We start from the raw sequence: 27,455 nt of genomic DNA on the forward strand, positions 1-27,455 counted from the left end.
GCATTTCAAATGTCATTATGTTTATATAGAGTGTTGTAACAATGTGCAAATAGTTAAAGTACAAAAGGGAAAATATACAGCGCATCTGGAAAGTATTCAGACCCCTTCCCTTTTCCACATTTTGTTACGTTACAGATTATTCTAAAATGGATTCAAATCTAAAATCTTTTCCCTCATCAATCTACACACAATAATCTATAATGACAAGGTGAAAACAGGTTTAAAAAAAAACCAGAAATACCTTATGTTTCTACAACGTCATTGGAGGCCACATCAAATCAAATGTATTTATAAAGCCGTTCTTACATCAGCTGATGTCTCAAAGTGCCGTACAGAAACCCAGCCTAAAACCCCAAAGAGCAAGCAATGCAGGTGTAGAAGCACGGTGGCTAGAAAAAACTCCCTTGAAACCTAGAGAGGAACCAGGCTATGGGGGGTGGCCAGTCCTCTTCTGGCCAAGATGTTCAAATGTTCATAAATGACAAGCAGGGTCAAATAATAATAATCACAGTTGTTGTCGAGGGTGCAACAAGTCAGCACCTCAGGAGTAAATTTCAGTTGGCTTTTCATAGCCGATCATTCAGTGTATCTCTACCACTCCTGCTGTCTCTAGAGAGTTGAAAACAGCAGGTCTGGGACAGGTAGCACGACTGGTGAACAGGTCCGGGTTCCATAGCCGCAGGCAGAACAGTTGAAACTGGAGCAGCAGCACGGCCAGGTGGACTGGGGACAGCAAGGAGTCATCAGGCCAGGTAGTTCTGAGGCATGGACATAGGGCTCAGGTCCTCCTCCGAGAGAGAGAAAGAATTAGAGAGAGCATAATTAAATTCACACATGACACTGGATAAGACAGGAGAAATACTCCAGATATAACAGACTGACCCCAGCCCCCCGACACATAAACTACTGCAGCATAAGAACTGGAGGCTGAGACAGGAAGGGTCGGGAGACACTGTGGACACTGTCCGATGATACCCCCAGACAGGGCCAAACAGGCAGGATATAACCCCACCCACTTTGCCAAAGCACAGCCCCCACACCACTAGAGGGATATCTTCAACCACCAACATACCATCCTGAGACAAGGCCGAGTATAGCCCACAAAGATCTCCGCTACGGCACAACCCAAGGGGGGGTGCCAACCCAGACAGGAAGATCACGTCAGTGACTCAACCCACTCAAGTGACGCACCCCTCCTAGGGACGGCATGGAAGAGCACCAGTAAGCCAGTGACTCAGCCCCTGCAATAGGGTTAGAGGCAGAGAATCCCAGTGGAAAAGGGGGAACCGGCCAGGCAGAGACAGCAAGGGCGGTTCGTTGCTCCAGAGCCTTTCCGTTCACCTTCACACTCCTGGGCCAGAATACACTCAATCATAGGACCTACTGAAAAGATGAGTCTTCAGGAAAGACTTAAAGGTTGAGACCGAGTCTGCGTCTCTGACATGGGTAGGCAGACCATTCCATAAAAATGGAGCTCTATAGGAGAAAGCCCTGCCTCCTGCTGTTTGCTTAGAAATTCTAGGGACAATTAGGAGGCCTGCGTCTTGTGACCGTAGCGTACGTAGCGTAGGTATGTACGGCAGGACCAAATCAGAGAGACAGGTAGGAGCAAGCCCATGTAATGCTTTGTAGGTTAGCAGTAACACCGTGAAATCAGAGGACTGCAGTAATATGATCATTTTGTTTTGTTCTTGTCAGGATTCTAGCAGCTGTGTTTAGCACTAACTGAAGTTTATTTATTATTATTATTATTATTTGTATTTATTTGTTTATCCAGGTAGCCGGAAAGATAAGATCTAAACCAGGCCAGATCTTGTCTGTGTAGACCAATTTAGGTCTCCAATCTTTCCAAAAGAATGTGGTAATCGATGGTATCAAAAGCAGCACTAAGGTCTAGAAGCTTGAGGACAGATGCAGAGCCTTTGTCTGGTGCCATTAAAAGGTAATTTACCACTTTCACAAGTGCAGTCTCAGTGCTATGATGGGGTCTAAAACCAGACTGAAGCATTTCGTATACATTGTTTGTCTTCAGGAAGGCAGTGAGTTGCTGCGCAAATCTTTGAGGGGAATGGGAGATATGATATAGGCCAATAGTTTTTTATATTTTCTGGGTCAAGGTTTGGCTTTTTCAAGAGAGGCTTTATTACTGCCACTTTTAGTGAGTTTGGTTCACATCAGGTGGCTAGAGAGCCATTTATTATGTTCAACATAATAAAGGACCAAGCACAAGCACAGGAAGCAGCTCTTTCAGTAGTTTAGTTGGAATAGGGTCCAGTATGCAGCTTGAATGTTCAGAGGCCATGATTATTTTCATAATTGTTTCAAGAGATATAGTACTGAAACACTTGAGTGTCTCTCTTGATCCTAGGTCCTGACAGAGTTGTGCAGACTCAGGACAACTGAGCTTTGGAGGAATACGCAGATTTAAAGAGGAGTCCGTAATTTGCTTTCTGATGATCATGATTTTTTTCCTCAAAGAAGTTCATGAATTCATCACTGCTGAAGTGAAAGCCATCCTCTCTTGGGGAATGCTGCTTTTTGTATAGCTTTGCAACAAAAATGCATTTGTGAGTGTTCTTATTTTCCTCAATTAAGTTGGAAAAATAGGATGATCGAGCAGCAGTAAGGGCTCTTTGGTACGGCACAGTACTGTCTTTCCAAGCTTGTCGGTGTGGTGCCATTTCCGCTCCAATGTTCTGGAAGCTTGCGTCAGAGCTCGGGTATTTTCTGTGTACCAGGGAGCTAGTTTCTTATGACAAATCTTTTTGGTTTTTAGGGGTGCGACTGCATCTCGGGTATTACGCAAGATTGAGTTCCTCAGTTTGGTGGTTAACTGATTTGTGTCCTCTGATGTCATTGGGTAGGTGGAGGGAGTCTGGAAGGGCATCTAGGAATCTTTGGGTTATCTGAGAATTTATAGCACGGCTTTTGATGATCCTTGGTTGGGGTCTGAGGAAATGATTTCTTGCTATTGCAAGCGTAACAAAATGGTGGTCCGATAGTCCAGGATTATGAGGAAAAACATTAAGATCCACAACCCTTTTTCCATGGGACAAAAATTGGTCCAGAGTATGACTGTGACAGTGAGTGGGTCCAGAGACATGTTGGAGAAAACCCACTGAGTCGATGATGGCTCCGAAAGCCTTTTGGAGTGGGTCTGTGGACTTTTCCATGTGAATATTAAAGTCACCAAAAATTTGAATATTATTTGCAAAGACTACAATGTCAGATAGGTATTCAGGGAACTCAGTGAGGAACGCTGTATATGGCCCAGGAGGCTTGTAAACAGTAGCTATAAAAAGTGATTAGGTGAGTAAAAGTGAGTAGGCTGCATAGATTTCATGACTAGAAGCTCAAAAGACGAAAACGTCGTTTTGTTTTGTAAATTTAAATTTGCTATCATAAATGTTAGCAACACCTCCACCTTTGCGGGATCCGCGGGGGATATGGTCACTAGTGTAGCCAGGAGGAGAGGCCTCATTTAACACAGTAAATTCATCAGGCTTAAACCATGTTTCAGTCAGGCCAATCACATCAAGATTGTGATCAGTGATTAGTTCATTGTTCTAACTGCCTTGGAAGTGAGGGATCTAACATTAAGTAGCCCTATTTTGATCACGATCTCTTTCAATAATGTCAGGAATGGAGGAGGTCTATATTCCAGTGAGATTGCTAGAGCGAACACTGCCATGTTCAGTTTTGCCCAACCTAGGTCGAGGCACAGACACGGTCTCAATGGGGTTAGCTGAGCTGACTACACTGACTGTGCTAGTGGCAGACTCCACTAAGCTGGTTAACAGCCTGCTACCTGGCCTGCACCCTATTTCATTGTGGAGCTAGGGGAGTTAGAGCCCTGTCTATGTTGGTAGATAAGATGAGAGCAACACTCCAGCTAGGATGGAGTCCGTCACTCCTCAGCAGGCCAGGCTTGGTCCTGTTTGTGGGTGAGTCCCAGAAAGAGGGCCAATTATCTACAAATTCTATCTTATGGGAGGGGCAGAAAACATTGTTCAACTGGCGTTTGAGTTGTGAGACTCTACTGTAGAGCTCATCACGCCCCCTGACTGGGAGGGGGCCAGAGACAATTACTCCATGCCGACACATCTTTCTAGCTGATTTACACGCTGAAGCTATGTTGCGCTTGGTGACCTCTGACTGTTTCATCTGAACATCATTGGTGCCGACGTGGATAACAATATCCCTATACTCTCTACACTCGCCAGTTTTAGCCTTAGCCAGCACCATCTTCAGATTAGCCTTAACGTCGGTAGCCCTGCCCCTTGGTAAACAGTGTATGATCACTGGATGATTCTTTTTAAGTCTAATACTGCAGGTAATAGAGTCACCAATGACTAGGGTTTTCAGTTTGTCAGATCCAATGGTGGGAGGCTTCGGCGTCTCAGACCCGGTAACGGGAGGAGTAGAGCCAGAGAAGGCTCGGCGTCTCAGACCCCGTAACGGGAGGAGTAGAGCCAGAGCAGGTTCAGCGTCTCAAACCCCGTAACGGGAGGAGTAGAGCCAGAGAAGGCTCGGCGTCTCAGACCCCATAACGGGAGGAGTAGAGTCAGAGAAGGCTCGGCGTCTCAGACCCGGTAACGGGAGGAGTAGAGTCAGAGAAGGCTCGGCGTCTCAGACCCCGTAACGGGAGGAGTAGAGCCAGAGAAGGCTCGGCGTCTGACTCCGACTCGCTGCTTAATGGGGAGAACCGGTTGAAAGTTTCTGTCAGCTCAATGAGCGACACCAGTTGAGCATAAAAGTACATTTTTGGAATTTCTTTCCTTCTTAATGCGTTTGAGCCAATCAGTTGTGTAGTGACAAGGAAGGGTTGGTATACAGAAGATCGCCCTATTTTGTAAAGGACCAAAATAAATTCAAAAATTGAATACAATTGTATTTGTCACATGCGTCTAATACAACAGTGAAATGCTTTTTTACTTAACCCTTTAGCCCTTAACCAACAGTGTTTTTTTACTTAACCCTTTAGCCCTTAACCAACAGTGTTTTTTTACTTAACCCTTTAGCCCTTAACCAACAGTGTTTTTTTACTTAACCCTTTAGCCCTTAACCAACAATGCAATTCAACAAATGGAGTTAAGAAAATATTTTTAAATATAATAACGTTTTTAAAAATCAATAAAATCCAGAGGGGGGTCAATGTAAATAGTCTGGTGGCCATTTAGTTAATTGTTCAGCAGTCTTATGGCTTGGGGGTAGAAGCTGTTAAGGAGGCATTTTGTCCTTGCCAGCAAGTCTCTCTCATGGCAAGAACAGAACAGCTCAAATAAGCAAAGAGAAATGACAGTCCGTCTTTACTTTACGATGTGAAGGTCAATCAATCTGGAAAATGTCAAGAACTTTGAGGGTTTCTTCAAGTGCAGTAGCAAAAACCATCAAGCACTATGATGAAACTGGCTCTCACGAGGACCGCCACAGGAAAGGAAGATCCCAAGTTACCTCTGCTGCAGAGGATACGTTCATCAGCGTTACCAACCTCAGACATTGCAGCCCAAATAAATGCTTCACAGAGTTCAAGTAACAGACACATCTCAACATCAACTGTTCAAAGGAGACTACGTGAATCAGACCTTCATGGTCAAATTGCTGATTTTTGGTTTCTACCGCTGTGTCTTCGTGAGATGCAGAGTAGGTGAATGGATGATCTTCACATCTGTGGTTCCCACCGTGAAGCATGGAGGAGGAGGTGTGATGGTGAGCGGGTGCTTTGCTGGTGACACAGTCAGTGATTTATTTAGAATTCAAGGCACACTTAACCAGCATGGCTACCACAGCATTCTGCAGCGATACACCATCCCATCTGGTTTTGCTCATTGGGACCATCATTTGTTTTTCAACAGGAAAATGATCCCAAACACACCTCCAGGCTGTCTAAGGGCTATTTGACCAAGAAGGAGAGTGATGGAGTGCTGCATCAGATGACCTGGCCTCCACAATCACCTGACCTCAACCCAACTGAGATGGTTTGGGATGAGTTGGACCGCAGAGTGAAGGAAAAGCAGTCAACAAGTGCTAAGCAAATGTAAAGCATTCCAGGTGACAACCTCATGAAGCTGGTTGAGAGAATGCCAAGAGTGCAAAGCTGTCATCAAGCAAAGGGTGGCTACAAATATAACATATTTGATTTGTTTAACACTTTTGTTGTTACAAAATGATTCCATATGTGTTATTTCATAGTTGTGATGTCTTCGCTATCATTCTACAATGTATAAAATAGTCAAAATAAAGAAAACCCTTGAATGAGTAGGTGTAACCTACCATAACCTACCATGTGAATGTTCTACTTCTGTCTTTGTTCCATCTGGCCACTACACTAAATTATAGTCTCAGAAACATCTCATCTGTGCTTCACAACCAAAAGGTTTGGCGCCCTGACTGTTGGCAAATGACCAGTCATCAGCATTGGCAGGCATTATCCAGATTATTGACCAGAAAGCACTTCATTTATCTTCTCCTTTTTTGCCTGGCAAACCAGAATATCCGACTCTCATTTATCCATATAAAATACAGTTTAGCAATCTGTTACAGACACATCTCCTCCAGAACAATAGGCTACCTGGATTTTTTATTTATTATTCTCTGATTTCAGATTCATTGCAGCCGGTTTCGCATCAATATCAAACAATTTCTGGCTAAAAATTAAGCACTTTACTGTGATTGTTTTCAATTAAAACTGTTAAAAAAAACAGCCTTTTAACAAAAAGCAATTTCTCAAAATGTTGCTGTGACTGTCTGAGTGAGTGGGGAAGAGAACTGAAAACTAGAGGTTTGGAACCATCTTTCTTATGGTGCACCATTGGTTTATAATACCTTGTAAATTATAGTGCATGTCATGTGTTCCTCCTGCCCGCTTAGCTGTGTTTAATATTAGGCTACATATACAGCCAAAACATGAAGGAATTGGCAGTACATACAGTGGGGCAAAAAGTATTTCGTCAGCCACCAATTGTGCAAGTTCTCCCACTTAAAAAGATGAGAGAGGCCTGTAATTGTCATCATAGGTACACTTCAACTATGATAGACAAAATGAGAAAACAAATTCCAGAAAATCACATTGTAGGATTTTTTATGAATTTATTTGCAAATTATGGTGGAAAAAAAGTATTTGGTCAATAACAAAAGTTTATCTCAATACTTTGTTATATACCCTTTGTTGGCAATGACAGAGGTCAAACGTTTTCTGTATGTCTTCACCACAACCTTTAGCAATTAAATCGCTTCATTTCAGACATTTAGCAGCGTTGGCCACAATAGACCTTTTTCGGCACCACCTTTTACGTTTTTTTGTTTGATCCGTGATTTTCTGTTCTGACTCAATGACTGACAGAGTGAGAGCTCGGTCTCATTCTCTTTGATGATGCGCGTTTCACTTTGAATATGAATTCGGGCCACCTCAGCTCAGCCAATCAGAAAACCAGGCCGGCCTATCTTAGTAGGGGATCCAGCAGCTCAATATAAATTAGAAATTGCGTAATAAAAAAATAAAAACCTCCCTTGTAAAATATTGGTAAATTTAGATCAGCTCACCACAAGAAAAGATGGCCCGGCCTTGCTGGCATTTGCCGGAATTGCCAGATGGCCAATCCGCCCACGCATTCGGGCAATACGTGGATAGAAAGTACAAATCAGGTGTGAGTGACAGAATAGGACCACTTTAATTGCATCCTGTGTTCCACTTACAACCTACTTCTCCTCATCATTGTCCTTAAAACAAGACAACGGTGATTAGGAAAATTCAACCACTGCTGCTAGCTAAGCTTTAGCTTGGAAACAGGCCACAGAAGCGGCTTTAGTGTGTGTGTGACACTGCCTTATGCCTGTTGACCACCATGTCTACTTTATCTTTGAATGTAGGACTTTTTGTCTGCTAAAGGAGCACTTCATGCGCTGCGATTAATGATTTGATGAATCTCCTCTTGGGTGCTGCTGTCCATGGTGCTGACTACCTGCAGAGCTCTATATAGAGCCATGTGTTCTGTCCATGGTGCTGACTACCTGCAGAGCTCTATATAGAGCCATGTGTTCTGTCCATGGTGCTGACTACCTGCAGAGCTCTATATAGAGCCATGTGTTCTGTCCATGGTGCTGACTACCTGCAGAGCTCTATATAGAGCCATGTGTTCTGTCCATGGTGCTGACTACCTGCAGAGCTCTATATAGAGCCATGTGTTCTGTCCATGGGGGTGACTACCTGCAGAGCTCTATATAGAGCCATGTGTTCTGTCCATGGTGCTGACTACCTGCAGAGCTCTATATAGAGCCATGTGTTCTGTCCATGGTGCTGACTACCTGCAGAGCTCTATATAGAGCCATGTGTTCTGTCCATGGTGCTGACTACCTGCAGAGCTCTATATAGAGCCATGTGTTCTGTCCATGGTGCTGACTACCTGCAGAGCTCTATATAGAGCCATGTGTTCTGTCCATGGGGGTGACTACCTGCAGAGCTCTATATAGAGCCATGTGTTCTGTCCATGGTGCTGACTACCTGCAGAGCTCTATATAGAGCCATGTGTTCTGTCCATGGTGCTGACTACCTGCAGAGCTCTATATAGAGCCATGTGTTCTGTCCATGGTGCTGACTACCTGCAGAGCTCTATATAGAGCCATGTGTTCTGTCCATGGTGCTGACTACCTGCAGAGCTCTATATAGAGCCATGTGTTCTGTCCATGGTGCTGACTACCTGCAGAGCTCTATATAGAGCCATGTGTTCTGTCCATGGTGCTGACTACCTGCAGAGCTCTATATAGAGCCATGTGTTCTGTCCATGGGGGTGACTACCTGCAGAGCTCTATATAGAGCCATGTGTTCTGTCCATGGGGGTGACTACCTGCAGAGCTCTATATAGAGCCATGTGTTCTGTCCATGGTGCTGACTACCTGCAGAGCTCTATATAGAGCCATGTGTTCTGTCCATGGTGCTGAAACATTGTATTGTGATTTGCATCCTACTGGCATCCTGTTTTATTGTCTTTGTTGTGTCTTTCAAAATGCGCTTCTGGCAAAGTGATTCCCTATATCTCTCTTCTATGTTTTATTGGAAATATGTGATTATCATAGGCCATTATATCAGCTGTCACTTTTTATATATAAATATGTGGTCAGAAGGGCCCTCGAGACCACCCCACCCCAATGTGCATAAACACATCTGACTCAGAGATCACACCATCAAGCACCGTTTTTCACTCTGCAAAAATAACATAAAAAATAATTATAAATAATACAAATGTTTGTAATAATAATGTATATAATTGTAATATAAATAATACTCTGTTGGTGTGTGTGTGTGTGTGTGTGTGTGTGTGTGTGTGTGTGTGTGTGTGTGTGTGTGTGTGTGTGTGTGTGTGAATTGTGAGATCATCTATCCTCTATCATGGGACAGTTACACATTACTGTACATAACCCATCACTCTTACCGTGTAGGACTACACAGGCCAAAGTCTATAGCCACTGTCTGATCAAGAGTTTACCCACAAAAGCCGACACCCCGATAGCTGGTGTTTTTGCGGAGGTGTAACTGCCTTAGAGCTGTCACATCGGTGAGCGGCTTGCTGCTCATGTGGTTGTCACGACCCTTCAGAAGGAGAAAATGTAGCTAGGCTATATAGAATTAATGACACTCAAATAGAAAACCATGAAACAAGATAATAAGGATTTATATCGGCCTAATCAAGGCGTAGATTACATCACACATTCCAGTGTTTGAACAAGTCTACATGGGATTATTGCTAATGCCAGTTGTACCTTGTAATGGTAATGTCGTCTTTAGATATAATGCTGCTGTTGATTTGACAGCTGACACCGCATAAATAAAATCAATGAAGCTGCTACGCAGTTGTCGGTTCCCGCAGGTTAATCTAGCCCCACGTAACGCTTATAGAGGTTTTCTAACCTCAATGGGACTTCCTGGATAAATTAAAGGCTAAAGTGAAAACAATAACAATACCGTCCACAGCCCAAAGCCCATAATCATGGTCCCCATACCGGTGCATATCTGGCCTCAACAACTCTGTCAAAGTAAGGCTTAGAAATATCCATACATAACTCTTAGAAAACCCTAACCCTTCTGGATAGAACCAAAAATGGTATTGCTTGCTTCATATATGGCACACCTAAAGGTTAGGTACAGAACCCTTTTGTAAGGTTGTTTGATCAGAACCCCATGGGTTCTTCTTCACTAAAACAAAATTGGTTCCATATAGAACACTTGGGTTCCATATAAGGTTCTATGTAGAACACTTGGGTTCCATATAAGGTTTCACATAGAACCTGAAGGGTGCCCTACATAAAGCTAGCATATAACCATTCTTTGTTAATATCCAGAACCTTTTTCTCTAAGAGTATATACTGTATTCTGGCTCATGATATTATGATGTTCTTCAGTAAGAATAGTGAGGATGGAGGTGATGATCGATATTGATGATGAATTACAGAACAACAGTCACTCAATACTGCACCGAAACATTTTCACAAAATGATATCATTCACATTATTTTTAAACACATTATTAAGACAAAAAAAATGAAGTAGGCCTATTTGTAAACTAATGGATCATCATTTCTTCATATACATTAAGCGATCACATTCACCTTTTTTTTACTTCACTGATTTAAATACAAATGCATTTTCCTTAGACTTTTATACAGTTGAAGCGTTAATTTGATTTGAGCTAATATTACCTATACATTAAGCTAAGCTGCTGCGTTGAGGCTTTGGCACGACAACATAATTAATGAGCCTTATTTAAACACCTATATTCCAACATGCACCCAGTCAGCAGAAAGGCCTATAGCATTACAGAGGCCTTTCTTATGTGGGATTAAATCACTATTGAACATCTCTGGAATCTCTTCCTGTAGTTCGGATATTTCTGGCATTGCGTCTCTTTATAGAAGATTGTTGCAGCTCTCCTCACGGCGAAAACAAGTCAAATGAAACATAATTCCCTGATGAGATGAAAATTGGTGTTTGCTTTTAACCTTGATAATCTACACCTCTGGTCATCTCCAAGTTTCCATAATAATTGTATTAACATGATTCAGGAGACTCGTTGTTTATCAGCTATAGATATAGGCCCAATTTTAAAAGCACAATAGAAAATATTTTTACACAACATTTGCAATCAAACCAGTGTCAAATTCCCTGTGACAAACTGCTATATGTTAAGGTCAATGAATAAACAAATAGTTACATAGATCATTCAATACAAAGGGAAGAAATTAATACATTCATAAACTTATCAATCAATAAATTGCATGTTAAACACTTTGTATTGGCACACCGTGCTCCCTCCACTGGTGATCTCTCTGTGTGTGTGTGTGTGTGTGTGTGTGTGTGTGTGATGAATAGTAACAGGGGAAGTATAACCTTTTAAGTGTTCTATTAATTATGCCTCTGCCTGCTGGCTCTGAGTCCCAGCCTGGTAGCTCTGCCTGCTGGCTCTGAGTCCCAGCCTGGTAGCTCTGCCTACTGGCTCTGAGTCCCAGCCTGGTAGCTCTGCCTGCTGGCTCTGAGTCCCAGCCTGGTAGCTCTGCCTGCTGGCTCTGAGTCCCAGCCTGGTAGCTCTGCCTGCTGGCTCTGAGTCCCAGCCTGGTAGCTCTGCCTACTGGCTCTGAGTCCCAGCCTGGTAGCTCTGCCTGCTGGCTCTGAGTCCCAGCCTGGTAGCTCTGCCTGCTGGCTCTGAGTCCCAGCCTGGTAGCTCTGCCTACTGGCTCTGAGTCCCAGCCTGGTAGCTCTGCTTGCTGGCTCTGAGTCCCAGCCTGGTAGCTCTGCCTACTAGCTCTGAGTCCCAGCCTGGTAGAGCTGCCTACTAGCTCTGAGTCTCAGCCTGGTGGCTCTGCCTACTGGCTCTGAGTCCCAGCCTGGTAGCTCTGCCTGCTGGCTCTGAGTCCCAGCCTGGTAGAGCTGCCTACTAGCTCTGAGTTCCTGCCTGGTAGCTCTGCCTGCTGGCTCTGAGTCCCAGCCTGGTAGCTCTGCCTGCTGGCTCTGAGTCCCAGCCTGGTAGCTCTGCCTGCTGGCTCTGAGTCCCAGCCTGGTAGCTCTGCCTGCTGGCTCTGAGTCCCAGCCTGGTAGCTCTGCCTACTGGCTCTGAGTCCCAGCCTGGTAGCTTTGCCTGCTGGCTCTGAGTCCCAGCCTGGTAGCTCTGCCTACTGGCTCTGAGTCCTAGCCTGGTAGCTCTGCCTATTGGCTCTGAGTCCCAGCCTGGTATCTCTGCCTACTGGCTCTGAGTCCCAGCTTGGCATCTCTGCCTGCTGGCTCTGAGTCTCAGCTTTGTGGGTCTGCCCTGCGGACCGAAGGTGTAATTCATAGTGTAACCGGCCCTCTGGCGAGACCCGGTACATGGATGCCGAGCTGAGGGAGCTGTGACCGGGCACAGAACTGTATCTCATCCCATAGTGGCCGCTCTTCCCGTACTCCTCCGGTTCGTCGTGTTTCAGAGAGAATATGCCGTTAAAGTTCAGAGGAGGGCTGATCTGTCCTCCTAGGTGTCCCTCCCTTCCTCCCTCAGGAGGTGTGTGGTCGTAGTACGGCTCGTACTGGCCACCGTAGCTGTAATGCCGGCTGTGGTAGGACGGCTTGGCGCTGCCCAGGGTGCTGCAGGCTTGTCCAGGGGCCGTGCCCAGATCTGCCCCGGGGTAGGGGTACATGTTGTCGTAGTGGGCCGAACTACCGGGGTACGTCACCTCACCGTTGTGGTCCGTGAGGAAGGACCTGGCTTTCAGCTGCAGACAGCCAGCCACCAGGTTGGTCGTGGGCTGGGACAGGCCCTTACACAGAGTTTGAACGAACCCCAGCAGGTCTGGCTTCTTGCCCGCAGACAGCGTCTCTGACAGGGCCCAGATGTAATTCTTAGCCAGGCGCAGAGTCTCTATCTTGGAGAGCTTCTGGGTCTTGGAGTAGCAGGGCACCACCTTTCGGAGGCTCTCTAACGCGTCATTCAGACCGTGCATCCTGCTGCGCTCACGGGCGTTTGCCTCATGACGGCGCACCGTGACCCTCTCCTGTCTACCTTTAGTCAACTTCTTTCTCCGTGGTCCTCTCTTTCTGGGGTGGCCGTTTTCATCCTGCTGGATGTCGTCCTCTCTCTCTTCTTCCTCGTCCTCTCTTTCTGAGATGTCACCCTCCTCTGGGTCCGACGTGATGTCCAGGCTGTGTATCGGGTCTGGCTCTTCCTCGCCCTCTCTCTCCGGGTCCGACGTGACGTTCAGGCTGTGTATCGGGTCTGGCTCTTCCTCGCCCTCTCTCTCCGGGTCCGACGTGACGTTCAGGCTGTGTATCGGGTCTGGCTCTTCCTCGCCCTCTCTCTCTGGGTCCGACGTGATGTCCAGGCTGTGTATCGGGTTTGGCTCCAGATCCGGTAAGCTCCCACGGGGGAAGTTGGCTCCAAACCGGGGCTCATACGTCATATCTGGTTCTTCATACGGTAGAGTCAACATGCTTCCTATAGACCACAACTCCCAGTTAACACACGCAAGCAAAGCAGTCAACACATAAACTATTACAATGCCCACACTATGTATAGCCTGTCAATGTCAAATTTTCGTGTGCTTCTCCTATATATGGAGAATCTGGAGAGATGTTGTGTTGCTATTTGGCAAAACCAAGGCCAAAGTCACATGCTCCAGCAATCAACATTTCTGAATAAATTAGTTATATATATATATATATATATATATATATATATATATATATATGCTATTTAGTGATGAAAACTATTGATAGAACAACATACATATGATAGGTGAAACAATCCGTATGCCAAGACAAGTCTCCTCACCTGAATGTATGTCAGCGGGCGGTGTGCATGTTCTCTAGTATCTCCCTTCTCTCTGTTCTGTGCCACCTTCTCTCCTCTCTTCTCTCCTCTCTTCTCTCCTCTCTCTTCTCTTGCAAACAAAATGACAAAATCATTCCTTTACTGGTGTCTTTCTCTCTCCACCTCTCTCTCCTTCTCCCCCCTCCTCTCTCTCTCTCTCTCTCTCCACCTCTCTCTCTCTCTCCACCTCTCTCCTTCTCCCCCCTCCTCTCTCTCTCTCTCTGTCTTTCTTTGAGAAATGACACTCATGCCAACTGCCAGAGCGGGTACCCATGCCATCTGCCGCTGCCATCTCGTGGCAGGGCGTTGTCACGTGGCTCCCGTCCCGTGGGACCTCCATCCCGCGCTGATCATCTGGCATCTTGGTAATGGGCACCGGGAGGCTCACGCTTAACCGTCAAACAGGCAGACCAGAGAAGGATAACAACTCATATAACTGTTCTCCAGATCAGAAAGATGGCGCGATGCTTTAGGGCTGTTTAAGGTGATATACTGTATGTAGGTTGGCAACAAGTAGGTCCCAAAAAACTGTTTTTACATGGATTATTTATCATCAGAAAATTCATGGATAAGATACAGCTATAGGGACTATAGGGACCACCAGATACAGCTATAGGGACCACCAGATACAGCGATAGGGACTATAGGGACTATAGGGACCACCAGATACAGCTATAGGGACCACCAGATACAGCTATAGGGACTATAGGGACCACCAGATACAGCTATAGGGACTATAGGGACCATCAGATGCAGCTATAGTGACTATAGGGACCACCAGATAAAGCTATAGGGACCACCAGATAGAGCTATAGGGACTATTGGGACCACCAGATACAGCTACAGGGACTATAGGGACCACCAGATTCAGCTATAGGGACTTTAGGGACCACCAGATACAGCTATAGGGACCACCAGATACAGCTATAGTGACTATAGGGACCACCAGATATAGCTATAGGGACTACCAGATACAGCTATAGGGACCACCAGATACAGCGATAGGGACTATAGGGACCACCAGATACAGCTATAGGGACCACCAGATACAGCTATAGGGACTATAGGGACCACCAGATGCAGCTATAGTGACTATAGGGACCACCAGATGCAGCTATAGTGACTATAGGGACCACCAGATAAAGCTATAGGGACCACCAGATACAGCTATAGGGACTATTGGGACCACCAGATACAGCTACAGGGACTATAGGGACCACCAGATTCAGCTATAGGGACTTTAGGGACCACCAGATACAGCTATAGGGACTATAGGGACCACCAGATACAGCTATAGGGACCACCAGATACAGCTATAGGGACTATAGGGACCACCAGATACAGCTATAGGGACCACCAGATACAGCTATAGTGACTATAGGTACCACCAGATACAGCTATAGGGACTATAGGGACCACCAGATACAGCTATAATGACCACCAAATACAGCTATAGGGGCCACCAGATACAGCTATGGGGGCTATAGGGACCAGCAGATTCAGCTATAGGACCACCAGATACAGCTATAGGTATAGCTATAGGTATAGGTATAGATATAGCTATAGGTACCACCAGATACAGCTATAGGGACCACCATATACAGTTTTAGGGACTATAGGGACCACCAGATACAGCTGTAGGGACTATAGGGACCACCAGATACAGCTATAGGGACCAGCAGATACAGCTATAGGGACCACCAGATACAGCTATAGGGACCACCAGATTCAGCGATAGGGACCACCAGATTCAGCTATAGGGACTATAGGGACCACCTGATTCAGCTATAGGGACTATAGGGACCACCAGATACAGCTATAGGGACTATTGGGACCACCAGATTCAGCTATAGGGACTATAGGGGAGCTATAGGGACAATAGGGACCACCAGATTCAGCGATAGGGACCACCAGATTCAGCTATAGGGACTATAGGGACCACCTGATTCAGCTATAGGGACTATAGGGACCACCAGATACAGCTATAGGGACTATTGGGACCACCAGATTCAGCTTTAGGGACTATAGGGACCACCAGATTCAGCTATAGGGACTATAGGGACCACCAGATTCAGCTTTAGGGACTATAGGGACCACCAGATACAGCTATAGGGACTATAGGGACCACCAGATACAGCTATAGGGACTATAGGGACCACCAGATTCAGCTATAGGGACTATAGGGACCACCAGATTCAGCTATAGAGACTATAGGGACCACCAGATTCAGCTATAGGGACTATAGGGACCACCAGATACAGCTATAGGGACTATAGGGACCACCAGATACAGCTATAGGGACTATAGGGACCACCAGATTCAGCTATAGGGACTATAGGGACCACCAGATTCAGCTATAGGGACTATAGGGACCACCAGATTCAGCTATAGGGACTATAGGGACCACCAGATACAGCTATAGGGACTATAGGGACCACCAGATTCAGCTATAGGGACTATAGGGACCACCAGATACAGCTATATTGAAAATAGGGACCACCAGATTCAGCTTTATGGACTATAGGGACCACCAGATTCAGCTATAGAGACTATAGGGACCACCAGATTCAGCTTTAGGGACTATAGGGACCACCAGATACAGCTATAGGGACTATAGGGACCACCAGATACAGCTATAGGGACTATAGGGACCACCAGATTCAGCTTTAGGGACTATAGGGACCACCAGATTCAGCTATAGGGACTATAGGGACCACCAGATTCAGCTATAGGGACTATAGGGACCACCAGATTCAGCTATAGGGACTATAGGGACCACCAGATTCAGCTTTAGGGACTATAGGGACCACCAGATTCAGCTATAGGGACTATAGGGACCACCAGATTCAGCTATAGGGACTATAGGGACCACCAGATACAGCTATAGGGACTATAGGGACCACCAGATTCAGCTATAGGGACTATAGGGACCACCAGATTCAGCTATAGGGACTATAGGGACCACCAGATACAACTATAGGGACCACCAGATTCAGCTATAGGGACTATAGGGACCACCAGATTCAGCTATAGGGACTATAGGGACCACCAGATACAGCTATAGGGACTATAGGGACCACCAGATACAGCTATAGGGACTATACGGACCACCAGATTCAGCTATAGGGACTATAGGGACCACCAGATTCAGCTATAGGGACTATAGGGACCACCAGATTCAGCTATATTTTTTCAGAATATTGGCAAGAAAATATTGACTCATCAGTGACGGAGTAACAAGTCACAGACGAGGTTGACAACTGATACTCAAAACACATGTTTTTGCCTCTAAAAATACATGTTCCATCCAAACATTTGTGTAACATAGAAAATGATTTATTTGAAAATCCCCAATTAAAACAAAGCCATTCTATCAGATCATTCAGCACTCAGAAGGAGTTGATGCTTGACACGAACCTGACTGTGTTTCTGTTTTACAAAGTTGAGATAAACAACTTAAATGTAACATATTTAACCCAATATTTATATTCTAACCAAAAGTCCAATTTTATCTTAATCTATCAGGCAGATGTATTTGTATTCATTATGGATCCCCATTAGTTCCTGCCAAGGCAGCAGCTACTCTTCCTGGGGTTTATTATGGATCCCCATTAGTTCCTGCCAAGGCAGCAGCTACTCTTCCTGGGGTTTATTATGGATCCCCATTAGTTCCTGCCAAGGCAGCAGCTACTCTTCCTGGGGTTTATTATGGATCCCCATTAGTTCCTGCCAAGGCAGCAGCTACTCTTCCTGGGGTTTATTATGGATCCCCATTAGTTCCTGCCAAGGCAGCAGCTACTCTTCCTGGGGTTTATTATGGATCCCCATTAGTTCCTGCCAAGGCAGCAGATACTCTTCCTGGGGTTTATTATGGATCCCCATTAGTTCCTGCCAAGGCAGCAGATACTCTTCCTGGGGTTTATTATGGATCCCCATTAGTTCCTGCCAAGGCAGCAGCTACTCTTCCTGGGGTTTATTATGGATCCCCATAAGTTCCTGCCAAGGCAGCGGCTACTCTTCCTGGGGTTTATTATGGATCCCCATTAGTTCCTGCCAAGGCAGCAGCTACTCTTCCTGGGGTTTATTATGGATCCCCATTAGTTCCTGTCAAGGCAGCAGCTACTCTTCCTGGGGTTTATTATGGATCCCCATTAGTTCCTGCCAAGGCAGCAGCTACTCTTCCTGGGGTTTATTATGGATCCCCATTAGTTCCTGCCAAGGCAGCGGCTACTTTTCCTGGGGTTTATTATGGATCCCCATTAGTTCCTGCCAAGGCAGCGGCTACTCTTCCTGGGGTTTATTATGGATCCCCATTAGTTCCTGCCAAGGCAGCGGCTACTCTTCCTGGGGTTTATTATGGATCCCCATTAGTTCCTGCCAAGGCAGCGGCTACTCTTCCTGGGGTTTATTATGGATCCCCATTAGTTCCTGTCAAGGCAGCAGCTACTCTTCCTGGGGTTTATTATGGATCCCCATTAGTTCCTGCCAAGGCAGCAGCTACTCTTCCTGGGGTTTATTATGGATCCCCATTCGTTCCTGTCAAGGCAGCAGCTACTTTTCCTGGGGTTTATTATGGATCCCCATTAGTTCCTGTCAAGGCAGCAGCTACTCTTCCTGGGGTTTATTATGAATCCCCATTAGTTCCTGCCAAGGCAGCAGCTACTCTTCCTGGGTCCATCTCCATCAAAAATGAAGGCAGTAATACACATTATAATACACTTTTTAAACATGAACATACATTTTACTACAGATTTCACAATACATTAAGTCCTCAGGCCACTACTCTATTACAACACACTATCCAGGTGTACGTGTGTATAGTGTGTTTTACATTTTTTTAAACCTTTATTTAACTAGAAACTTGTTATGGATAGGGTCCTCTTTTCTCAATTTCCACCTGACTGACTTGCTCAAAGGCAACTGCCTGTTGCCTGTTGCCCTGAAGCCAGGAGTTGCATATAATTGGTACCATTGGAAAGAAGGCGCTTTTAAGTTTGTTGAAATGTTAAAATAATGTAGGAGACTTTAACACAATAGATATGGTAGGAGAAAATCCAACGAAAAACCAACCAGAATTTTTGTTTTTTTGAGAGCCCATACTCTTCCAATGGAGCGTACAGGAAAATAATTAAATCAATCTCCCAGCATGAAATTCCAATGGCTTCCACTGGGTGTCAGTAGTCTTTGTTCAAGGTTTCAGGCTTGTTTCTTCCAAAATGAGGAAGAAATATGAGTTTTACCACAGGGACACAGACTTGGAAATTCGTGTATGCGCGTGCGATGAAGAGGACGCGCACGCACCTGCTATTATCGTTTTCCTATTGAACACACTTCTTTCCGTATGAAATATTATAGTTTAATTACACTTCAGGATATCTAAGGTTTGTATAGAAACGTAGCTTGACTTGTTGAAGCAAATGTTAAGGGGTAGATTTTTGGATTCCTATCTTGGGTGTTGAACGAGTGGATTACTGACATTGATGGCTCCAACTAAACTGACTTTTTGGGATATAAATAAGTATTTTATCTCACAAAACGACACTGCATGTTGTAGCTGGGACCCTTTGGATGACAAATCAGAGGAAGATTTTCAAAAAGTAAGTGAATATTTAATCGTTATTTGTGAATGTATGAAACCTTTGCCTGTGGAAAAATCCATCCTCAAACAATCGCATGGCATGCTTTCACTGTAAAGACTATTGTGAATAGGACAATGCAGTTCAATGAACAAGAATTTAAGCTTTCAACTGATATGACACTTGTATGTACCTAAATGTTTAATATCCATAAGTATTATGGTTATTTATTTGAATTGCACCTCCAGTTCCATAGGAAGTTGTCCCACTTGCCTTAAGAAGTGTTAAGAACAAATTGTTATTTTCAATGACGGCCTCCCGGGGAACAAGGGGTTTGCCCCTTGTTCAGGGGCACAATGACAGATTTTTACCTTGTCAGCTCGTGGATTCAATCTAGCAACCTTTTGGTTACTGGCCCAACGCTCTAACCACTAGGCTGCACTGCCGCCCCCATATAGTGTGTGTATAGTGTGTATAGTGTATATGTTATTTATATATAGTGTGTAGTGTGTATAGTGTGTGTATAGGGTGCAGAGTGTGTATGTTATGGGTATAGTGTGTGTTATTTCTATGTAGTGTGTGTGTTGTGTGTATGGGGCTGACCCTAGCCCCCCGATGAATAAACTATTGCAGCATAAATACTGGAGACAGGAGGGGTCGGGGAAGACAATGTCACCCCGTCTGAGGATACACCCGGACAAGGCCAACTAGGCAGGATATAACCTCACCCACTTTACCAAAGCACAGCCCCCACACCACTAGAGGGATATCTTCAACCACCAACTTACCATCCTGAGACAAGGCCGAGTATAGCCCATGAAGATCTCCCCCACGGCACGAACCCAGGGGGGGTGCCAACCCAGACAGGAAGATCACTTCAGTGACTCAACAACACTCAAGTGAAGCACCCCTCCTAGGGAAGGCATGGAAGAGCATTTCCGTTCACCTTCACACCCCTGGGCCAGACTACACTCTGGAAGCAAAACATTACTGACCGTAACGCGCCAATGTAAACTGAGATTTTTGGATATAAATATGATCTGTATTGAACAAATGACCCACTGAAGAGATGAGTCTTCAATAAAGACTTAAAGGTACAGCACTTTGTGACATCAGTTGATGTAAGAAGGGCTTTATAATTACATTTGATTGAAAGGTTGAGACCGAGTATGCGTCCCTCACATGGGTAGGCAGACCATTCCATAAAATTGACGCTCTATAGGAGAAAGCCCTGCCTCCAGCCGTTTGCTAAAAACTTCTAGGGACAATAAGGAGGCATGCGTCTTGTGACTGTAGCGTACGTGTAGGTATACAGTTAAACCTTGAAATCAGCCCTAGCCTTAACAGGAAGCCAGTGTAGAAAGGCTAGCATTGGAGTAATAAGATCAACTTTTTGGGTTCTAGTCAAGATTCTAGCAGTCTTGTTTAGCACTTTCTGAAGTGTATGTATATTATCCGGGTAGCTGGGAAGTAGAGCAATAATGTAGTCTAATCTAGAAGTGACAAAAGCATGGCTACATTTTTCTACATATTTTGTCCAGAAAGGTTAAAATAACGCCGAGAGTAACGCTGAGGTCCTTCACAGTTTTATTTGAGACAACTGTACAACCATCAAGATGAATTGTCAGATCCAACAGAAGATCTCTTTGTTCTCTGTTTCTTGGGACCTAGAACTAGAATCTCTGTTTTTTCCGAGTTTTAAAGTTAAAGCCATCCACTTCCTTGTGTCTGAAACACAGGCTTCCAGGGAGGGAATTTTTGGGGTTTCACCATGTTTCATCGAAATGTACAGCTGTGTGTCATCCGCAAATATTTATTGTGGAACTGGGATTCCTGGGAGTGCATTCTGATGAAGATCATCAAAGGTAAGTGAATATTTATAATGCTATTTCTGACTTCTGTTGACTCCACAACATGGCGGATATCTGTATGGCTTGTTTTGGTCTCTGAGCGCTGTACTCAGATTATTGCATGTTGTGCTTTTTCGGTAAAGCTTTTTTTGAAATCTGACACAGTGGTTGCATTGAGGAGAAGTTTATATAAAGTTCCCTGCATAACACTTGTACCTTTTATCAATGTTTATTATGAGTATTTCTGTAAATTGATGTGGCTCTCTGCAAAATCACCAGATGTTTTGGAAGCAAAACATTACTGAATGTAACGCGCCAATGTAAACTGAGATTTTTGGATATAAATACGATCTGTATCGAACAAAACATACATGTATTGTGTAACATGAAGTCCTATGAGTGTCATCTGATGAAGATCATCAAAGGTTAGTGAATAATTTTATCGATATTTCTGCTTTTCGTGACTCCTCTCTTTGGCTGGAAAAATGGCTGTGTTTTTCTGTGACTAGGTGTTGACCTAACATAATCAGATGGTGTGCTTTCGTCTTAAAGCCTTTTTGAAATCGGACACTGTGGTGCGATTAACAACACGTTTATCTTTAAAATGGTGTAAAATACTTGTTTGTATGTTTGAGGAATTTTAATTATGAGATTTCTGTTGTTTGAATTTGACACCCTGCACTTTCACTGGCTGTTGTCATATCGATCCCATTAGCGGCCGTAAGAAGTTAACTGATTTTTGTCCTCTGATGTCATTGGGTAGGTGGAGAGAGTCTGGAAGGGCATCAAGGACTCTTTGGGTTGTCTGAGAATTTATAGCACGGCTTTTGATTATCCTTGGTTGCTGTCTGAGGAAATGATTTCTTGCGATTGCAAACATAACAAAATGGTGGTCCGATAGTCCAGGATTATGAGAAAAAACATTAAGATCCACAACCCTTTTTCCATGGGACAAAACTAGGTCCAGAGTATGATTGTGGAAGTGAGTAGGTCCGGAGACAAGTTGGAGAAAACCCACTGAGTCGATGATGGCTCCGAAAGCCTTTTGGAGTGGGTCTGTGGACTTTTCCATGTGAATATTAAAGTCACCAAAGGTTTGAATATTATCTGCCATGACTACAAGGTCCGATAGGTATTCAGGAAACTCAGTGAGGAACGCTGTATATGACGCAGGGGGCCTGTAAACAGTAGCTATAAAAAGTTATTGAGTAGGCTGCATAGATTTCATGACTGGAAGCTCAAATGACGAAAATGAATAAAAGAAAAATAAAATAAAATAAAAATTGTAAATTGAAATTTGAAATCGTAAATGTTAGCAACACCTCCACATTTGTGGGATGCACAGGGGATATGGTCACTGTGTAACCAGGAGGAGAGGCCTTATTTAACACAGTAAATTCATCAGACTTAAACCATGTTTCAGTCAGGCCAATCACATCAATATTATGATCAGTTTGTTCATTGACTCGAACTGCCTTGGAAGTGAGGGATCTAACATTAAGTAGCCCTATTTTGAGATGTGAGGTGTCACAATCTCTTTCAATAATGTAAGGTCTTTAATGAGGAGGAACACCTAACAACATAGAGGGAACACTAAAAGGGAGGGCTCTATGTTGATAGATAAGTTTATACACTGCTCAAAAAAATTAAGGGAACACTAAAATAACACATCCTAGATCTGAATGAATGAAATATTCTTATTAAATACTTTTTTATTTACATAGTTGAATGTGCTCACAACAAAATCACACAAAAATTATCAATGGAAATCAAATGTATCAACCCATGGAGGTCTGAATTTGGAGTCATACTCAAAATTAAAGTGGAAAATCACACTACAGGCTGATCCAACTTGATGTAATGTCCTTAAAACAAGTCAAAATGAGGCACAGTAGTGTGTGTGGCCTCCACGTGCCTGTATGAACTCCCTACAACGCCTGGGCATGCTCCTGATGAGGTGGCGGATGGTCTCCTGAGGGATCTCCTCCCAGACCTGGACTGGGCTTGGTGGATGCATGTTGTCCCAGATGTGATGAGGCCTGGGCATGCTCCTGATGAGGTGGCGGATGGTCTCCTGAGGGATCTCCTCCCAGACCTGGACTAAAGCATCCGCCAACTCCTTGGTGGATGGAGCGAGACATGATGTCCCAGATGTGCTCAATTGGATTCAGGTCTGGGGAACTGTTAGTATAATTTAATTATGCCAATGTGCTTTCATCAATTGAAAGCCCTTAATCTATTTTATGAGAATTTGTTAGATTTCTTGTTTGCATAAAATAGACCCAGACCAGTCTTTCAATAATAGGTAATAGAATTTATTCTCGGAGCGCGCTCCCACTTAAACACGTACAGCAGTTTATATACAGATCATGACGTCATTTCACTGCTTTAACAGAATCCCCTCCTCTCAACAAAGTGAGGTGAAAAGTTCATTCTAACTTACTAACACACTCCCAGATAACTTTTGACCCCTCAACATTATCGATCACCACTGAACTGACAGTTATAATTAACAGCAAACCTAGGAATGCACTCACTGCCTTATCTAAAAACCCCAGAGCTAAGTTTCAGTTGGGTCAACCATAGGCTAACGACCTTATGTGTTTACACAGTCCACAACCCATTTGTTCCTGCCCAGTTGGAATGGTGTTCATTAACTTTTTATTACTCCTTGTCCTGTCACACAATTCCTTCTTATGAACTCATATTGTCTATTACTTATAAAACAGAGTATAAGTTTACCTAGATACAATTCTATTTAGAATGGGGATATTGTTTATTCATTTATCCATTATAAATCCATAATAAATTCAACAGGAACGGGCGGGCCAGTCCATAGCATCAATGCCTTCCTCTTGCAGGGACTGCTGACACACTCCAGCCACATGAGGTCTAGCATTGTCTTGCATTAGGAGGAACCCAGGGCCAACCGCACCAGTATATGGTCTCATAAGGGGTCTGAGGATCTCATCTCGGTACCTAATAGCAGTCAGGCTACCTCTGGCGAGCACATGGAGGGCTGTGCGGCCTCCCAAAGAAATGCCACCCAACACCATGACTGACCCACCGCCAAACCGGTCATGCTGGAGTATGCTGCAGGCAGCAGAACTTTCTCCACAGCGTCTCCAGACTCTGTCACGTCTGTCACATGTGCTCAGTGTGAACCTGCTTTCATCTGTGAAGAGCACAGGGTGCCAGCGGCGAATTTGCCAATCTTGGAGTTCTCTGGCAAATGCCAAACGTCCTGCACGGTGTTGGGCTGTAAGCACAACCCCCACCTGTGAACGTCTGGCCCTCATACCACCCTCATGGAGTCTGTTTCTGACCGTTTGAGCAGACACATGCACATTTGTGGCCTGCTGGAGGTCATTTTGCAGGGCTCTGGCAGTGCTCCTCCTGCTCCTCCTTGCACAAAGGCAGGGGTAGCGGTCCTGCTGCTGGGTTGTTCCCCTCCTACGGCCTCATCCACGTCTCCTGATGTACTGCCCTGACTCCTGGTAGCGCCTCCATGCTCTGGACACTACGCTGACAGACACAGCAAACCTTCTTGCCACAGCGCGCATTGATATGCCATCCTGGATGAGCTGCACTACCTGAGCCACTTGTGTGGGTTGTAGACTCCGTCTCATGCTACCACTAGAGTGAAAGCACTGCCAGCATTCAAAAGTGACCAAAACATCAGCCAGGAAGCATAGGAACTGAGAAGTGGTCTGTGGTCACCACCTGCAGAACCACTCCTTTATTGGGGGTGTCTTGCTAATTGCCTAGAATTTCCACCTGTTGTCTATTGCATTTGCACAACAGCATGTGAAATGTATTGTCAATCAGTGTTGCTTCCTAAGTGGACAGTTTGATTTCACAGAAGTGTGATTGACTTGGAGTTACATTGTGTTCTTTAAGTGTTCCCTTTATTTTTTTGAGCAGTGTAGCACCCCTCCAGCTAGGATGGAGTCCATCACTCCTCAGCAGGCCAGGCTTGGTCCTGTTTGTGGGTGAGGCCCAGAAAGAGGGCCAATTATCTACAAATTCTATCTTTTTGGAGGGACAGATAACAGTTTTCAACCAGTGATTGAATTGTGAGACTCTACTGTAGAGCTCATCACTCCCCCTAACTGGGAGGGTGCCAGAGACAGTTACTCCATGCCGACACATCCTTCTAGCTGATTTACACGCTGCAGCTATGTTGCGCTTGGTGACCTCTGACTGTTTCATCCAAACATCATTGGTGCCGACGTGGATAACAATATCCTTATACTCTCTACACTCGCCGGTTTTAGCTTCAGCCGGCACCATCTTCAGATTAGCCTTAACGTCGGTAGCCCTGCCCCCTGGTAAACAGTGTATGATCGCTGGAGGATTCTTTTTAAGTCTAATACTGCAGGTAATAGAGTCACCAATGACTAGGGTTTTCAGTTTGTCAGAGCTAATGGTGGGAAGCTTCGGCATCTCAGACCCTGTAACGGGTGAAGTAGAGACAAGAGAAGGCTCGGCCTCAGACTCCGACTCGCTGCTTAATGGGGAAAACCGGTTGAAAGTTTCTGTCGGCTGAATGAGCGACACCGGTTGAGCGTTCCTACAGCATTTCCCTCCAGAAGCCATGAGAAAATTGTCCGGCTGCGGGGACTGTGGGAGGGGATTAATACAACTATCTGTACTTACTGGTGGCTCAGACGCTGTTTCATCCTTTCCTACACTGAAATTACCTTTGCCCAGTGATTGCGTCTGAAGCTAGGCTTACAGCACTTTCTATCCTCACCGTAAGGCGATTGTTTTCCTGTATATTATGAGTACAGCGACTGCAATTAGAAGGCTTAATGCTACTACTTAGTTTCGGCTGGTGGAGGTCCTGTAGAACCACGTCCAGATAAAGCATCATGTTGATGTTACTACTGGTTGGCTGGTGGAGGTCCTGGAGAACCATGTCCAGATAAAGCATCATGTTAATGTTACTACTGGTTGGCTGGTGGAGATCCTGATGAACCATGTCCAGATAAAGCATCATGTTAATGTTACTACTGGTTGGCTGGTGGAGGTCCTGGAGAACCATGTCCAGATAAAGTATTAAATACACCGTCTTAAGTACTGCTGTGTCTGCCTCATCTTCTGGGTTCTGCTGACTATTCGTGGCTCAGTTGGTTAAGTGACTGTTTCTCACTCCGGAGACCCAGGTTCGTAACCGGGTCCTGACAGAAACACAGAGCCAAAAATGAACCCAGAGGCAGCCAGTTCCCAGGACCTTTTTGCCATGCTGTCCCACCACCAGGAGACTGTCCAACGCCACGAAGCCGCCCTGGTTCAGCAAGAGACCTTAATGGCTAGACATTCTCATCTTCTGTCGGAGATGCTGACTTCCATTAAGCAAATATCTGATCGTCTTACCCCGGCAACAGTTCCCGTCCCATTACCTCAGATTCACGTACCCATGGCAGTTAACCCCCTGGCTGAACCTCGTCTTCCACCTCCCCAACGGTTCTCAGGTGATCCAAGTGCTTGTAAAGGGTTTCTCACCCAATGTTCTCTCTCCTTTGAGCTACAACCCTTGTCGTTTCCCACCGACCGGTCTAAGATCGCTTATATCATCACCCTGCTGTCGGAAAAAGCCCTGGCCTGGGCTACTGCTGTGTGGGATGCCCATAGTTCCTGCTGTGCCAGCTACTCTGCCTTTGCTGAGGAATTCAAACGAGTGTTTCAAGGCCCAAGCAGTGGTTCTGACTCAGCCAAACAGCTCCTGACTCTCCACCAAGGTTGGCGCAGCGTGACGGACTATGCCATCCAGTTCCGCACGGTGGCAGCAGCAAGTGGCTGGAACAACGAGGCGCTCACGGTGTGCTTTCTGAAAGGCCTTTCCGACACTATCCAAGATGAACTGGCCACTCGGGAACCACCGGACAATCTCGAGTCCCTGATCAAGTTGGCCTCACGCATTGACCAGCGTCTGAGAGAGAGAGAACTCAACCGTAGACCTCTAGCCCCTATCAGTCCCAGCTCCGAGTCCCCACCTTTATCCTCGCTGGCTCCATCGGAACCCATGCAGATTGGACGCATCTCCCAGGCTGAGAGAGACCGCCGGATGAGGGAGCGACGCTGTCTATATTGCGGAAAACCGGGCCATTTCCGTTCACGTGTCCCGGGCTCCAGGGAAACGCTCTGTCCCGTACAGACCGGGGGAACTGTAACGGGAAACATAACCTCCTCCCATCC

At 45.2% G+C, this 27,455-nt stretch overlaps 1 protein-coding gene across 1 annotated transcript; it reads right to left on the reverse strand.

The window, feature by feature from the left end:
* Positions 1-11,641: 11,641 nt before the first annotated feature.
* Positions 11,642-14,022, reverse strand: LOC135507507 (neurogenic differentiation factor 6-B-like). The gene is made up of 2 exons (XM_064927021.1): positions 13,790-14,022; positions 11,642-13,453 (listed from the first exon to the last, which is right to left on the reverse strand). Exon 2 carries the CDS (start codon positions 13,446-13,448, stop codon positions 12,159-12,161), a length of 1,290 nt encoding a protein of 429 aa, XP_064783093.1. The 5' UTR covers positions 13,449-13,453; positions 13,790-14,022; the 3' UTR covers positions 11,642-12,158.
* Between the last annotated feature and the right edge of the window lie 13,433 nt (positions 14,023-27,455).

This window comes from Oncorhynchus masou, chromosome 3 (genome assembly GCF_036934945.1).
Source record: "Oncorhynchus masou masou isolate Uvic2021 chromosome 3, UVic_Omas_1.1, whole genome shotgun sequence".
NCBI lineage: Eukaryota > Metazoa > Chordata > Actinopteri > Salmoniformes > Salmonidae > Oncorhynchus > Oncorhynchus masou.

Bases quoted from the DNA above. Each gene is read 5' to 3' on its own strand.
- LOC135507507 (XM_064927021.1), bottom strand. From the start codon at position 13,448: ATGTTGACTCTACCGTATGAAGAACCAGATATGACGTATGAGCCCCGG.